Genomic DNA, 17,314 nt, shown 5'->3' with positions numbered 1-17,314 from the left:
TCTCTCTCTCTCTCTCTCTCTCTCTCTCTCTCTCTCTCTCTCTCTCTTTCTCTCTTTCTCTCTTTCTCTCTCTGTGCCGAACCTATCCGCACGGCTATAACGATTCACTTTTTCTCTCTCTCTCTCGCTCCAGCGCGAATAAAATGCTATATATGTGAAAGATATTTCGTACCGTCGCGACGCTCACGTATTAACCTTTTATAGGGCACCAGAGTATGCCATTTTATTTATCACTCCATACAGCTGGATACGCGTCCGATGGCGGGACACGTCAGCTGAGAGGAGAGCGATATTTTATCACTCGGAAACTATAAAAGGAAAGACAAAATTTTTCTGATAAAAATCACATGGCGTATATCCGCTTAATGCCGGTGTTTGAGTGGGGATTTATTAAAAATTCACTCGCGCGACTGAAAACTCGCTCTCTTTTCCCTTCCCCTCTGTTTTTCCTTCTTCCGAACGCGAAACTGCAAAAAGAGACAAATGAAATCAGACGCTGATAGACAAAAAAATTGTAAAATAGAAAGAACATCGACGTAAAAATAGCTAGTCTTGTAACCGATACGAGTCGCGTCTGAAAGATACTCGAGAACGTAAGACGAGGCTTCATTAGCGACCTGTCTCTCAACTCCACGTCGACCTTTAATCCCTCATTCGACCGCGTCGATTACTCGGCTAATTATCTCCGATGACGTTGCTGCAAAATCACCGGTGTGACGGAAAGTACAGACGTGGAGCGAGTTAACGTGAGAGCGAGAGAGAGAGAGAGAGAGAGCGTGCGCAAAAGGGAGAGAAGATCCGGAACACGTGCGTCTAGCGACGGGGCGAGTCTCGGATGCAGATATCAAGCCAGGCGCCTGTAAATCTGCCAGGGACCGGTGTGAAACGCTGGGTGGTTGGATTAGGCGAGAGGCAGAGGTCGAGGACTGGTCGACCACCTAGTCGGAAGCACCGCCATGAACTATTGCATTTGATATCCAACGCCGATGAATGGAAACGTTGAGCGCCCTGTCCAGCCGCGGTGCCGCCATCTCTGACCACGATGAACGGTGAATGCAGGTATAATGCCCCGTCGTGCTTCCGCCAACTATGATAACCAAGTATTTACGGCCGCGCCCATCGCGCACGAGTTTCTGTAATTTACGGAGAGACTCGGAGAACCCGACCGACGTCGTCGGACCGTGTGTGTGTGTAACGGGCGTTTTGCGCGTTTTTTTTCCTCCGCAAATTTCGCAACTTTTCCGGATCAGCGACGAAACAGTGTGGCACTGCGCTCCGTTCTGCGAGTTCTCTTGGATAATTTGTGTGTGTGTGTGCGGCGCATACGAATCTCCCGCAACCAGCGGAATTTTAATAACAGTAGAACTTGAGATTATTTTTAGAAAAAAGTTATTTTTTAAAAAAATTTTTCAAAAAACATTTAAATATCTAATATTAACACACGCATTTAGAACAAGTGTGACAATAAGAATCACAATCTCTGCTCGGGCTTTACTTAATTTTAATTTATGATTCACACAACGGGGGGAGAGGAGCTTTTTCTCATTTGTCATTGTTTAAATATTCACCTCGTAAATTACAGTTTTTTTTTTGTTTAATGTCAAACTATATTTTTATTATGTAACGTGACACGAGAGATTTTTCTTTGTTACCGCCACCATCCGTCCCGGAACTCTAATAGCGCTAATGCCGTCGCGCGTACGGCTTCCAATACAGTCAGAGAATCCCTCGGAACGTTCGGTTCACACAGGCCGTGCGCGCCACCACCAACGGCGCGCATCCGTCGTAACTTGTTTTGCGTGACAGCTTTCCCGACTTTCCCGACGTCCGCGACATATCCCAGGAAACATTCGGCTCAATTTCTACTTCTCAATTTCCGGCCGGAGTCGCTTCCTCTTCGCGGCCTCGCCCCCCGTTTTCCCGTTGGCGGTCTCTCCTAACTTTTTGACAGGTCGCTCTCGGACAGAAACGTAAGTATAGAGATTTCAACGAACTTAGTTCGTGCGCGGCGACACACCGCGATCTTGCGAAGAGAGACCGAGAATTAGAGAGGACCACGTTGCGAAAGCTGTGATTAGACCGGACTCGTAAGATTAATTTTCCGGACAAAAGCGTGTGTATGTAAGACACACACACACACACACACACACATATATATTGTATAACGAGAATAACTGGCGACGGCGGCGGTTCGGAAAGGCGCGTATACGAGTTTTACGACTTTACACGAGAAGTCCATCTTGGATCGTATATTTCCACACTCGCGGCATTCAGACCGGCGTCAGAAAAAATCCGCGGCACGAGCGCCTTAAATCAGCGCCAGTCGGCACCTTTGATTATAGCCCCTCGCTACGTGGGGCTACGCGACTTCATAAACCCTTCGGACGCGACCCAGTTTCGTTCGTGTTGTTGCGTTTTATATTGATGTGTAATTTTTACGATCAAATTAAAAAAGAATGTTTTCGAATTTAAATTGGACACCGAATGTGCACAAAAAAAAAAAAAAATCATCGCGCGGATATCCGAAAAATTACTCCGTTTTCTCTTTTAACCACGCTATTGTAGAGAGAATATTAAAATTTTGCAATATTATTTTCCGAGTCTTCTGTTAATTAGGTTTTACTGTCGAGAAACATTGAAAGCTGTTGGAGAGTTCGCTGGCGGCGCGCAGCGGCGTGTCTTGAAATATACAAAAGAAATTTTAATAAAATAGAATTTCAGAAATTTTCCATTTTGGAACGACACGGGGAGGAAACGCGGGAGAGCTACCAGATCTCGCGTAAAAGTGAAACAAAGGACTCCCGAGCCGCCGTAATCTTCTCGCAACGACCCGTCATAAATTCGTGTCTTCACGCGAGTGTCTTCGCGAAAATGCAACGTACATTGCACGTTGAGAATTCGCAGCGAGCGAAATCAAACGGAGCCGAAGCAATTCCGAAAAATTCGAAGTCTCTCCTCGCTCTTCCGGCGGAATATTAAACTAACTTAAAGTCAGTGTGAAAAAAAAAAAAAAAAACAACGAACGCGTACACCGATCTTGATACGAATTTCGCGCGGAATCGAATTGTACATAACAACGCCACTTGCCCCCATTATGAAAACTACGTCGGTCGTTTTTTTTCTCTCTTTCTCTCCCTTTTATCGAGTCTTAACGCGAGAGCGGAGTAATCGGTTCGAACGACGGAAATGCATTCCACAGGAAGATGCGCGCTCCGGGGGATCGGGATTTCATCACCGTGAGCAGACGTTCCGCTTCGTTCCGCGGCCGCATTGAAATAAAGTTAGCGAGACGCTAACCATCGGACCGTCGCGATTTTGTCCCCATTGCCGAAGTGTTCTCTTTCTCTCTCTCTCTCTCTTCTCGGTCTCTTCTTCCCTCACTGTAACTATCTGTAGCTCACTTTTACCGGATAAAGTCTTTTTTACTCCGGACACGACCGTCTCCTCGTTCTGTCGCGATCCACGAACTCACCCACGATCTCGACGGTAACTTCGTTAGAATCGAATAAACACACCGAATTGCCACGTGATCCGTAAATAAGTTCCGATGCGCGCGACGTGTGTGCATTTTTCGTTAAAAGCGCGTTACATCGAGTCTGATCGCGGCTGATCGTTTGTTCGATCTTGACAATGTGAGGAAGATTCTCGGTTGAGTGATATTAAAATTTCAATAGTCAGAAAACTAACCCCCCTCCCCCCTTTCGCGGAAGTGTAGTTTTAACCCAACTTCCGGAATTAGTGTTGCATTTACTTTAAAACTTTATAGCTCGCGCATCCGAGCGCCCGCGCACGAAAACTTCGAAGAAGAGTGCCGAATGATAATGCCCGACGGTTTCGAAATGGCTGAACGAATGGCGCGAGGTCGACGCGCGAAACCCGCGCAATTGGCGCGAGAGGGGTTAACACGCGAGACTCTCGGCATATAACGACGAGGAGGAAAAGGGAACATTAAGGTAATTAAGGTATTCAAAATTCAAGTCGTCGACGGGGCGCCGCAGTCCCCCACGGGGAAAAAGACTTGGGGCTCTCCTTCAAAATGTCATATCGAAGAAAATGTCACACCGTGTGCGATTTCGTATGACGCTCTTTTCAGACCCCGTTCGATTCACCTTCGCATGCATCGTGCGCAGGATTCCTTTTAAGGAAGAACTCCTTTTATGAGTCGCCATCGTTCCGGTTATGCTCAAAAGGATAAAGATCAAACTTAATTGCGCCGCTAATGCGCGATCTAAATGCACGCGTGCTCCGGGCGACGAGATCTTCTCTCCTCTTCCTCTCACTCTCTCTCTTTCTCTCTCTCTCTCTCTCTCTCTCTCTCTCTCTTTCTTTTTCTTTGCGCAAGAGAGAGAAGCTTGTTTCAAGTCGACGCATATTTTTAACTTTGGGTCGCGGGAGCGAGCTTATCTCTCGGCAGGAGGTGATATCTTTGTGAACTTTAATTAATATCGCAGTTACGATACATCTTTTGCATTTTTATCTTGGCCGCGCCGGACAATTTAATGGATGCAAATGTCACGGGCGTGATCATTATTCGTAATTATTTAAATGGGCGAACGCGCGTACCGTAGATTAATACCCACCGTCCGCGTAATGTAAAACGTCGCGTCTCTCGCTCGTTGTCCCCGATAAACTTTTCGGTGCTCGTTTAGCCCGCGAGTTTCGCGCGCGCGCGAGAGAGAGAGAGAGAGAGAGAGAGAGAGAAAGAGAGAGAGAGAGAGAGAGAAAGGTCGAGAATGAAACCTAATCGCTTCGCTAATGCACGATCTAAATGGGTATCTGTCCCGCGGGTATCCGAAAGAAGACCCGCGACAACGCCGAAACGGCAAACAACGGCAAAATCCTTCCGTGTTCCAAATCTCTGTAGCAATTATGCAGCGAATCGCGCGCGCAACCTGTAGCAATCGCGTACTGTTACAGCCGTTTGAATCCGATTGTACCGAAAGAAATTAAATTGGTCGAAATTACAGAGTTGAGAGAGAGAGAGAGAGAGAGTTTAGCGAAATCATCTTCGTTGCTAACAATTTTTTTCTTCATTAAAAACGATAATATTCTATACACACACACACACACAAAAGTGTGTAATTTAGAAACGCACGTTTGTTCGATGAGTGGCATAATTTCGGAAGTATATATTCGATAATATGATATTTAAATAACACACACATTTTCACTTGACAATCCGCTGATCCGCTCGTTGAAATCCGCTGATTGATTTAATCCTTTTGCAAATGTGATCAATACATATCGCATTACGTTACACCGATTGCTCTCTCCGATATTCATTTGTGACATATCACGAAGTCGATAAAATGTTAAGTTGAATGAGGTTACAAGGATGAGCAAAATGCGATATCCTTCATTAGTTAAAACATATCATTGACTCTTTCCCCGTAACATTTACATCGATTGGCGGAAGAGGAAGCGGTGATCATTGAAAAATCGTCAATCCCCGTTTTCCGCGCGATTCTCTATCTCTCGTTGGAGGGGAGGGGGGAGGGGGAGTTCTTCAATTAATCAATTAGTTAGCTTTTATGTCACCGTGTCCCGGTTATGCAGCCGCGCTCCGCAAAAGGATAGTCATCGAAGCCTGATTGCTTCAGTAATCTGCGTCTGTCCCAAATGCATATCGATTACGTAAGAGCCGCCGCCGCCACTGTCGCCGCCGCCGCCGCCGCCGCCGCCGCCTCCGCGAAGGAAGAGATTTGCGTTTTCTTTGCTCCGCGCGCGGCCGTCTGTTAGGTTAAATTATAATATCGTCAAATACGAAAATAATCCGGCAAAAACCGACGTCATTGTCATCGGGGAATTACGGTCCCGGGGAAACATCTGAAGAACCTCCGCGAATCTTATAAACCGTTCAAAGAGAAGCTCCAAGTTTCCCAAGCGACGTCATTCCTTTGTGTGCCCTTTTGCACTCATTATACAACATGCCGCGGCGTTAAAAGCGAAGCTAACTGCCACGTTAATTCTCTATCTAAATGCATATTTACTTCATGAATATCGGTCTAATAACACGAGCGGAAATCTCAAAATTTCCCCGATTTCCCCACTGACGGAACGGCCATAAATAGCCGCTCTTTCTCTCTATCGCCGAACTTTCTCGCGAACGAACAATTTACGTTTGTAAGGTATATACTTGCGCGCTTATTTCATTTTGTACGAAAATTAAAATAAAGTTTCAATCGCTATCCTTCGCGTTCTCGGACACGGCGGAGAGTCTCTCCCTCTCTCGCGCGCGCGAAAAAGTCAATAAACATTGTCGAAACGGAGTGAAAAATTGAAAACTTCTATCTACTAAGTAATGCTACCTTTTCAATTAGTTTGGATCGATGATAACGTAACGTTTTTACAAGAGTTGCCAAGAGTTACGGATTGTTATTGCGCCCCGTCACGGTTGAAAACGAAGTTGGGAGGGGGAGGGAGGGGGAGAGGAGAAATCTTAACGTCTTCAACTCTATTATCTGTCCGTCCGAACTAAAACACGTATAGTTGACTACACAGCAGTTTGAAAACTTAATGCTATTTTTGCGCGCGAACACGTTTGTGTTACTTTTTACGCGACTCCATTCTCAATTTACAAAACAAAAACAATAAAAACAAAAAAAAAATACAAATAAAAAAAAAATAAATAAATAAATAAACGACACAACGAAGTGTGTAACGGAGTTGTCGAGAGCAAAAATTCGCACGCGCGCGCGCATACACAAAATTTTTGTAAAGTTACATGAAGTAACGTGAAAGAGAAAAATTAAAAAACTACGTTAACGCACGGTAACAATATTTTTACAGCAAAAAGCAAACGGATGTAAGTGCACCCGCTGTTGTTTTTCAACGATTCCGATTGCGATTGGACAGCTCAAACAAATAGGATCGGGGGAGGTAGGGAAGAGGACCGGGGAAGAGGGGTGAGGAAGAGGGGGGGTGCCCGGCCAAGTACAGCGGTACATTCGAGCAGTTACAGAGTTAATAGTTTGTGGATTTAATCCAGCGAATCCAGTCACCATTATATAATGGCACGGTAGATCGTTCCGGAGAAATGGTTGAATCGAGTGAGAGAGTCCCGGATTAGCGGATGCATCAGTGCTTACAGAGGACCATGATTAATCCAGCCCTATGGCCCGAAAGCCGATGAGTCGGGACGGCCTGCAGGCAGACGAAGCGGAGAATGCGGAGACGACGGTGTTTGCGAATTCAGATTGATCCGCGACTGCCAGATGCAACTTCTCTCTCAACGACGTGTAAATTCGCTTCCACTCTCTCCTCCCCTCTCCTCATCTTTCTCTCTTTCTCTCTTTCTCTCTCTCTCTCTCTCTCTCTCTCTCTCTCTCTCTCTCTCTCTCTCGTCGGAATATAAATCGTTGGTAAAATGAGTCGGCGAAAAGTACGATGAAGAAATACAACGATCCCCGTTTCCCCAAGTGCCAATTAGAGCGCCGGCTTTATCGCGGAATCGAATCGGAGATATCGATTTGCTCGAGCATTATCGTAATGAGAAGTCATTGTCCGTCGTTAAGAAGTAAAACGTTTAGACGGACGGCAGTCGACATAATATACACGTGTATTCAAGTGTATCTCGACACATATGTTGTATGTGTGTACGTGGACACAGGATGAGTCTGACAAAATGTTCACCACAAGTCTTTGTCGAAAACGTCAGCGATATCCGTCATCAAAATACTTTGGTGACTCTGATCTTGAATATTTGTTCTTCACACCGATAATAAAAAAATTTTTTTTAATCACTTTTTAATCATTCCATCAATAACCTTAATTAATCTTTCGTATCACTGACTTTCGCGGACTGACTCTCAAAAGTGCCTACTAATTGGACTGACTGGATCTGTGAGACTCACGCGATTTTAAAATTAAACATTTTTAAGAAAAATCAATCACTTTTCAATTTTTTTTTTTTAAATTAAAAGTGTGAACAATTCTGCGTCGATAAAAAAAACAAATTGAAAAAATTTTTAATTTCAAAAATATGAGTTTAAAAAAAAACTAATTTTTATTAGAGACATCGATATAATTTTTGAATAGGTCAAGAAAACCCAGGTTCAGTCCACGAGGAGTTACAAGTCAAAAATAAAATATATATTCCTAAAATGTATAAATATATATTCAGATATATTTATACCGCAAAACGTCCAGCGTATCGGCTCTTACTGCCCGTCAAATATATTTCGCAGATGGTTTCAAAAATAAAAATTTTGAAACGATATTTTTATAAATACATTTTTACAGTTAAAATTAAGTTATAATTAAATTTAAAATGTTCATCATGTTTTAGACATGTTGTAGTCTTCGCGGAAATATTGTTCGAGACAAAATATTAGTTTTGGAAGAGATACAAGATACGCGCGTTATTAAATTTCGCCAATAATTAACGCGCGTTAAATTAACGAAGCAAATTACGCGTCACATTGAAATAACATAAAAACTAATTAGTTTCTCGAATCATTGGAATAAACTTCGTAGCTGCGCCACGTGAAAGATTATTTGTCTTTGTGTTTGAGTAATTTAATTATATATCACAAATAATTTGTATCAAAATTTTATCTCGTGATCAGATCATTAAATTAAAAATGCGGTTGTTCGAAAGTAACGGCACAGAATGACGTGAAGCGAAGCGACAATGAGCAAACAATGGTCGACAATGAGACTTCGCGTCTGGTCGGGCATTAGTTAACGAGCTATAGTTATTCGAGACTCCAGAAACCAAACCGAAACTTTGCAATTAAAATTCAAGCGAAGCTGATAGCGCTGGTCGAAACTACAATCTTGAGAAGACTATGCTCGATCACCCGGTCAACCCACTATTATATCCTGAGGCTATAACTTAGTCCCTGTCCGTTTCACAGTGTACCTATTATAGAGCATTGCTATATATCGAGTGTTCAAGTTATATTGCGCAATCTGTCGAATCCAGTCCGGAGAGAAAAACCTCATAATTATTTCACAGTTGCACAAATTAAAGTTTAAGTACAAGTTCGAATGATCAAACATTTAACGCGCTCTGAGAATTGGATCTCAAAGGAAATGGTTTTAATTTTTAACTCTCTCAGAGAGTTGGAAAGAAAAATTATATTTATTTATTGCCAAGAATTTCGATTAAATTAGTCGCGCCGCAAGGCGCTACGCAAAAATTCGAGTTGAACTCGCGGTTCAAAACTATCGATTTGTAAAATTTAATTTGCGCGCGCGCGCAATTGTATTGTTTAATATTCTCAACAGCATATCCGAGAGAGAGAGAGAGAGAGAGTCGAAACGCGTGTTTGCGCGCGACTGACGAGACGAGAGCTCGATACACGTGCGAATATTTCGTCACGTGGGAAGTAAGAGGGTTAATGTCTGCGGCGCGTATTACATGTAAACCGGGCGCAACGAGCTCGGAGAGAGGCGTCGTTATCTCCGCATCGTGACGATTCAAGCCTTCCGGCGTAGCTGCGGCTGTTATCCGTCATCTTAATGCATAGCCGGAACACCGAACGACGCACCACCGGCTTATAAACGGCGCGATTATTCCGCCCTGTCCCACCCCCATCGATCCTCCTCCGGCTTTCCCTCCTTTGCCCAACACCGTCCCCGCGTAAGCAATGTCGGCCACGGACCGGTCCGCGTGGTCTCTATAAATGCACCGATTTGAATTTCATGTTGGCCGAGCCCGGAGCACGGGGATGAATAGTTTTCAATACCTTTCCTCTCTTGTCGATCCTTCGCGATTCCACTCTACACCGCGAGTATAAATCTTCTTTCGTTCGCAGATGCCGTTTTTCGAATTTATAATGATGTGCTTATGAGCGCGTCCGATAAAAAAAGAAGAAGAACTGAAATGTCAATATATTTATTACGTGATTTTTTGTATTCTTTTTATTTTTACTCAAAATATAAAAAAACATATTCTTTAAACGAAAAGTTCTTGTTTGCTAGAAAGACGGTTGTGTCGAGACGCGAAGAAGAAACGCTATGATGAAACGCAAACCGAGCTGTTTCAAATGTTGCGATAGACAATTGCACGAGCCAAATAACTAGAGCCTATATCGTACCTTCGAAATTAATTAAACAACCAACAATTAATTCACGATTGATAGAATGTAATTCAAGCGTTACGGAAGCCGCACAGCGCGAAACTGCGAATATATATATATTCAATTGCAATCGCAGAGCGGGGCATCGCGTTTGTAAAAGGATTGTTATGGTGCTGATGTGCATTAATTGGCCAGAAAGATGGGATATACGTAAATGATGTTGTTTGACAAAAGTACTCTATGTGCAAACGTGTGCGCGCGCGCGCGCGCGCGTTAATTTGTGCGCCAAACGATAATCTACAATTAAATGAAAACGTACTCGGCGTTAAATAAAATATTGTTGCTCGAATATCGTTTCCTCCTCCGGTTTACGCGAGAGATGAAAAGAGCGACGATCGATATTTAATGCTAAAAGGGGCACAATATAACCACAAATAATCATAATACTAATGTACCTATACTACATACTCGAGATATATGTGTGTATATATATATATATATGACGCGTAATATTCGTTTAACATGAAAATAAACACGTAAACGAGCGTGCCCGAAATATATCAAGCTTATGTATGCGGTTTTCGTATACGCGCACATATATACGTATCTTATATACAACCTGCGGTCATCTTTATGAGCTTCCAAGCAAAGTAAATTGTGTAATAATAATACACACGTTTCATAAGTGAAATTCATTCATATATTTGATGATTTATTTGTATCACACATACGTACAATGTATGTAACGATTTATATATGCATGTATGTCTACTTGTTTTCATTAATATAAAATGTTCCGTAGTTAATGTAACGGCATTAATAAAGGGAAATAAACGGAAAATGTCAAGTGCTTTACGCGCCGCCGGCAGCTTGTCGAAAGCGTCTCGTCAAAATTTTTTCAGTAATTATAATTTGTTGCGCACAGACCTCTCTTTCACTCTGGCGCGTAACAAGTGGCATTTAATGTAAGCAAAATAACAGGCAATAACTTTCATATTACACAGTTCACAAAGCTGACGCCTCGTTGTATGAAGTGCAATGGCACTTTTTTTTATAACTCTCTCTCTTCTCTATTGGTTTTCCCGCTCGTGTGTGTGTGTGTGTGTGTGCGTATCTCGAATGCCAGACACAAATGTGAGAGCTCGGAAAAATCTCTTGGACAAAGTTTATTTATACACTAACTTTATGCACCGGAAAACCGGCAAAAACGCAACTTGCTTTCTAACGAGAGTTTATGCGCGAACTTTCCGCGTGACATTTTTCGCAAAATTCGCGGAAAGTTGTTCGAACACACACGTGCAACTGAAGATGTTAAATCCGTGGCAATTACGTTGTGACAGTTATTCGAGACAAGTGAGATCGCAGGTGTGAAATAGAATTGAAATATATAACAAAGATCAATAATCTCATCTACTTTATATAATATGAGAAAACATTTAAATTTTACGTTCGAATTTATTTTAAATATTCACGAGTAATACTGCTATTATTTGCTTTTTATTTACTCGAATATGCATAGTGTCATTCCGGCGTGATCCGCGAAACGAGAACTTTACCGACCCTCTTTTCCTTCCTTCGAGGAGAACGCTATTCTTACCTCCACGTGATCTTCATTCTCTAATTAGTACTTCGCGAAAGCCATTACCCACCTAAAATTTTCGTTAAACCCACTCCGACTGACTACGGCTGAATTAGAATTGCGCGAATAAAGACTATATCGTCCATTGGCTTGTGCCGGCTAAGTATTCGTTTTTATATCTCTCTCCGCGTATAATTTTACTAATTAATTAACTAATTGCTTCGGTCTCTCGCAGAAGGATTCTTCTTCAGACCGTCTGAAGTGTGGCGGCGCATAAAGGGAGAGATAGAGAAAACTCCGGTATAATAAAAAAAAAGAAGTAGAAATTCACTTAATTTTCTTTTCTTAGCTCGCTAACGAGGTTAATAGATTAAGTAACTCGGTCATCGTCATTCAACATTCTCAGATCGCTATTTTTTTCGCAATTTGTATGTAAATATCGAACACGTTTTTTTTTTTTTTTTTTACACAATTACCAATATTTTCTTTATATTAGCTTTTTTCAATATTGTCATGTCTTCTGTCATATTATACCATATATAACATACTTTCTTAAGTAGAATCAGTGCGTTGCACTGAAAATCAGTAGGTATTTACTGATTCAGTAGTTACACGTCTTCCACCGAGTCAAATATTTACTGATTTTACTTAAGAGAGTATATTTCTTGACAAACATAAATTTTAAATAATAAACGTAGATAATAATAAACATAAATTTTGTCAGATAAATATAATTAATATTATTTTGTACATAAATAACTTTTTGTCGTTATTGCGCGCGTCTTTTATTACGAAAGTCCTAAACAAGTATAAATTTATACCGGGCAAGCTGAATTTTATCGTAAATAAAACAGGCACGTTTAATTGTATTTTTAGCATCGGTGACCTGACTCAACGTTTCCACAAAAATATCTCAGACAGCATATGTGCAATAACAGATACACGTATATTTCCGTTAATGATACTTTTCAACGGGAAACCGAATATCTGCCGACCGGTCCAGATGTTAGCGCCCATTATTAATGTGCGCCGCGTTAAAAATTACAAAACTGTCGCGCGTCACTTACGGTGACTTATAGAGAATTATTTAAGTACTTGTTATCACACGGAGGTCACTCGCGAAACGGTCGGGCGAAATTTCGCAGCCGCTTTTCTAACACACACACACACAGCTATATACTTATTCATAAATTACTCCCGTAAGTACGCTATAAAAACACCGTTTACGTGATCCCCTTTAATAAAATCTAAAGTATAAGAATATATATCATCGGCTTTTAGTTAGCAGTTTTAACTAGCTGTTAATATTGTGAACAAATAAAAGTCATCTCTCTTAAAGTTTGCACGTGCGCACAATATTTCGATTCTTTTCAATTAATTTATTTTTCACAGAATGTGAAAAAAACATACATAAAGTGCAAAACATACATCGAGAAGATGTACAAAACACACAACAAGAACAAACATCAGTCACGTTTCAAAAACAAGATTATGTGCTGTGTCAAGTTGTTGAATAATTGCTTGGACATTTACATCAACGACCTTGGCTAATTAGCTTCGATTAACACACACACTTCCAATTTGACCATTTGTATTGAAAAAGACCTAATTAGGTCGAAACGTTTACATACTTGGATAATAATAAAAAAAATTGTTGCAACACACCACTAGCCAGCGTTTCGTGCTCCCATTGCCCATACAGAGCAAACACTTCATTAGAAATCTATTAGATATGGAACTGTTGATGTCTAATGGACATCTAATGGAGTTCTTGTTCTGTGTGAAGGTTGGCTTCTCTACTCTCCACTTGTTTATAAAAAAAAAAAAAAAAATGTACATTTGTCGCACATTTGTCGCTCTATCTGAGATACGATAAATGTTTAATACGTGTAATCTAATCTAAGTCTAGATTTTTGTTTATCATGAAGAATATAACTTCTTTACTTATGTTTGACGGAAAGCCGTTTAATGTGAATTAAACCAGGTGTAAAACAGGAACGATCTTTGCGGAAATTCGCTGGATACGGGAAAATTGTGACGAGCTTAATTGACACATTAACGACGTCCGACACTTTAATGAAAGAATCGATCGGCAGTCAGCGTTCTCAAACGCTATCCGTAAAAATTCGAATTACCTTGTATCCGGCGAGATCCTGAACCACGCAGGCAAGAACGGCCTCTCTTCCCACGGCGAAGGTTACGTTTTGTATTGGCTCTTTGAAATTGGGATCTGAAAGAAAAATATCAAATATAGAATTTTTTTCACGACATTGTCGAGAAATATAAAATATACTATAAAGAATACGACGATACTTTTTTATTCGTAAAAAGCTTAATACTGTTCTTCTTTAATACTGTGACATTTAAGAACGACCATCTAAAATACTTGTTGGGTTTGTTGTAAATGCTCTTTCTATGAACATAGAACTTTTGTAACACTACTTTTCAGGTGGTATTTAAATATCATCTACAGAGCGCATAGTTTTTGCAAACCCTTTTAAAGTGTTACAAACCTTAATACAATCTCTTGTTCGTTTTCAATTTAATTTCGAGTAAAAATAATAAGAGCAACTAATCAAATCAATTTTATCAGTATATATTTCTCTCGAATTTATTTAGCTGTTTTATTCACAACAAATAGAGCTGTCACTAAAGTCTTTGTTTACTTTTGTTTCGCATATATGTATGTACATTAATTAAATCGTATATTGTTTTTTTTTCTTACGAGATGTACATATATATATATATATATACATACATATAGTTTATTTTTATATAGTTTATTTTCACCGTTCGCGTTTTAAGTAAATTGTTTTAAATAATATTATTTTCGAATTGGAATATTGATTCTTTTTTTATACGATTTTTAGTTTTAGAAAATACTAAATTAAAATTGTGACACACATTCTTATTTGACAATCGCGCAATCTAAATGTTACGAGAGGATTATGAATGACATATGAAACAAAAAAATATAGTAGTTTTTATTTTAAAGTGAAGATAGCGATAATATTACGGTAGAAAAGAAGACCATAGAGAGATTATATTTAATGATATAAAATATAAGTAAAAGGGAAAAAAGGGTAACTGCGGAGAAAATGGCTACCAGCGTAGCGTGGAAGATAAATGCACGTTTGGATTGCCCTTTGCAGTTTTCACCCCTCTCTTCTTTTCGGCAATCTAATACAATATTATTGGACGCACTCGATGTAGCACCAAATGCGATTATTTGGCTCACCCCCCCCCCCCCAGGCTGGCTCGGTAAAAAAGCGAAAATGTCAGTCGCAGAACGTAAGTATATGTGCTTACAACACATACGTAAACACACGTAAAAACACGGTAAATGGTAAATTTCTCATTTGCACAAAGAGGAACAGAGATCAAGATCATCGCTGCGCAATATACTGATATTTCAGAGCAATCTAGACAGCGCGGTCCGAAATGTATACGTTAGTCGTAGGCAATTTCGTGACTTCGGCAGTCACCGGACGACCTCCGATCAAATATACGGGAGAACATTGACCATTTACCGCTGACCATTTGTAACGTCGGATGTTAACGAGACGCGTATATATATCGCAGCGGATATAATTCACGTGCCATACGCTTATAACAATACGCATCTACATAAATTTCCAATTACGAATTTTGCGCCCAAAGCATTCTTTATTTTTTCAATAGAAAGTTTATCAATAGGAAATTCTGCAGAATGCAATAACACAAATCGAATTTTATGGCAAATTTGCCAAAAAAAAAAAAAAAGAAAAAAACCGAAATTGATTTTTATTGGACAAACTTTTTTTACATTGATGTTATTCGAGCGAAATAAAATGGTTAACTTGAATGTTACCGTGTCATATCCGTAAAAAGATATTGAATTAAATTCCTCCCCGCGATATTGATATCAAAACTGACACACGCGGGTGGATACACAAAAAAGGATGCGGAGAGAGAGAAAGAGAGAGAGAGAGAGAGGGAGACAATCGGCGCAAATGCGCTCGATTAAAACGAATCCGGTGAAGTACGTGATACTCCAATATGTATCCTCCAATATCATCGCTTTTCCTCGCAATATATAACGGGGGAATTGTAAATAAAATACAAGCCCTCCCGTTGCCGCCACAAAAGCGTCATCTGTTTCTCCATTAACGATAAACGCAAAAAACGTCAGCATCGATCAACCATCATCGACAAGGACATTCGCCGGCATTGGTGTATAAACGCGTCGATATCGCTGCGAAATTATTCCGGCGACTGCATTACGATATTGTCCATCAAATCTCGGCCGAGTCAACGTAGACGGGCGCCGCGCATACAACGCACGCCCAACAGGGGCCAGTGAAAACGGCAAACGTGGCCTTCTATCCACGTGCGCGCGCGAACGAGACCCATTAAAAGGTCAACATCGATCAAGAGCCAAAAATGCCCCACGGAGATTGTTTGCGAGGGACGTAAACCAGACAGGGGCGGCGGATCGAGCCGACACACAGGGTTGGTCGCGAACATAACCGTAGATGGTTCCGTAATGGGAGCATAAGGGAACCATAATTCCGGCTAGCGTGCCCGTTCGCCGACGGGCCGCGGGCTGTGGTGGCCCTCGCGGGAAATTCAGCCGTATCAGGGCTTTCGCTTCGCGGTCGGCTTTGATGGATCGGACTTACTCGGAGAATGGCCATTCCCATTCCGGGTTCCGCCGAGAAGAGAGCGAGCACATATAATACGCGAAGGGGGAGTTTTTGGGGGTGGCGAACAATGAGCGCGCCGCGCCGGAACGGTCTTCAAATGACGAATAGCCTCTCTTTCCTCGTCGCGCAACCTTTGATACTTTCATTTCGCGCAACGATGTATATCGCGAGGACTAAAAACTTCGATTTCGCTTCTGCGAAATCTTTCACAGCCCGCGTGATTAATTGAGCAAAATTGCGGATCGCGGGTGAGAAATCCATTTCGACCGCGACGGAGCGATTAAATACACACGGCGGGAACACGCAGCATTCTTGAATGCAGTCGTGCCGCACGACGAAGTGACGCGTTCTATGCAGTCTCTCGCTATTTAATCAGAAAGCTCTCAGCTGAACAAGTAATTAATGGCCGGAAATGCAGTACGTAATTGGCTGTCTTCGAGACTCGCGGCGGCGACGCGATATTTATTCTCAGATGTTGGAATTCAATACGCGTAAGAGTGCATGTATATACAAACAAGCAAATATAATTACTAATTTGTTGCTTGTGAGAACCGTTAGCTTCGTAGATATTTTTCGCGCGTGTTGTTCAATTTCTCACATTGTCGTCGAATTTGCGATTTACTTGCGAATTTTTATTTTTTTTTCTTTTTTCACAAAAAGTCGCTTCTTATATAAAGCGACTTTTTTTTTTTATTCACGACACTTTCGTCGCAATCGCATCGCGAATCATCACATCTTCACGATAACGATCGACGACGCGAGAAAAGAAAACGTCAGTCGAGAGAGTCGTAAATTTTATCTAGAGAGAAGAAGATGCGCGCGTCACACTCTCTCGTGCCGTCTTTCAATTAGCTTCGAAGAAGACAAAAATGCGTCTTCGCGACTATTCGAACAGTTTTATATGCGTTTCTCGCAGCCTCGCGCGTTTTCCGCGCGCATTGTGACGCTTTAAGTTACATTCGGCGAAGCGTATGTAAGTAATCAAATAGTCAACCATTTTGAAAAAAAAAAAAAAAAAAAAAAAA

The 17,314-nt window shown here is 41.3% G+C and overlaps 1 protein-coding gene across 1 annotated transcript in view; it reads right to left on the bottom strand.

Moving 5' to 3' along the window:
• LOC109852904 (opioid-binding protein/cell adhesion molecule homolog) overlaps nucleotides 1-17,314 on the bottom strand; it is a 163,770-nt gene that overhangs the window by 44,475 nt on the left and 101,981 nt on the right. Inside the window, exon 2 of the mRNA XM_020424476.1 lies at nucleotides 13,740-13,834. Within this exon, the coding sequence (XP_020280065.1) occupies nucleotides 13,740-13,834 (95 nt within the window). The remainder of the gene's footprint in view (nucleotides 1-13,739; nucleotides 13,835-17,314) is intronic.

Source organism: Pseudomyrmex gracilis, unplaced genomic scaffold (genome assembly GCF_002006095.1).
Source record: "Pseudomyrmex gracilis isolate BER0280 unplaced genomic scaffold, ASM200609v1 scaffold_39, whole genome shotgun sequence".
NCBI lineage: Eukaryota > Metazoa > Arthropoda > Insecta > Hymenoptera > Formicidae > Pseudomyrmex > Pseudomyrmex gracilis.
The sequence above is the reverse complement of the archived record's forward strand: the minus strand, read 5'-3'. Positions and strand labels throughout refer to the sequence as shown.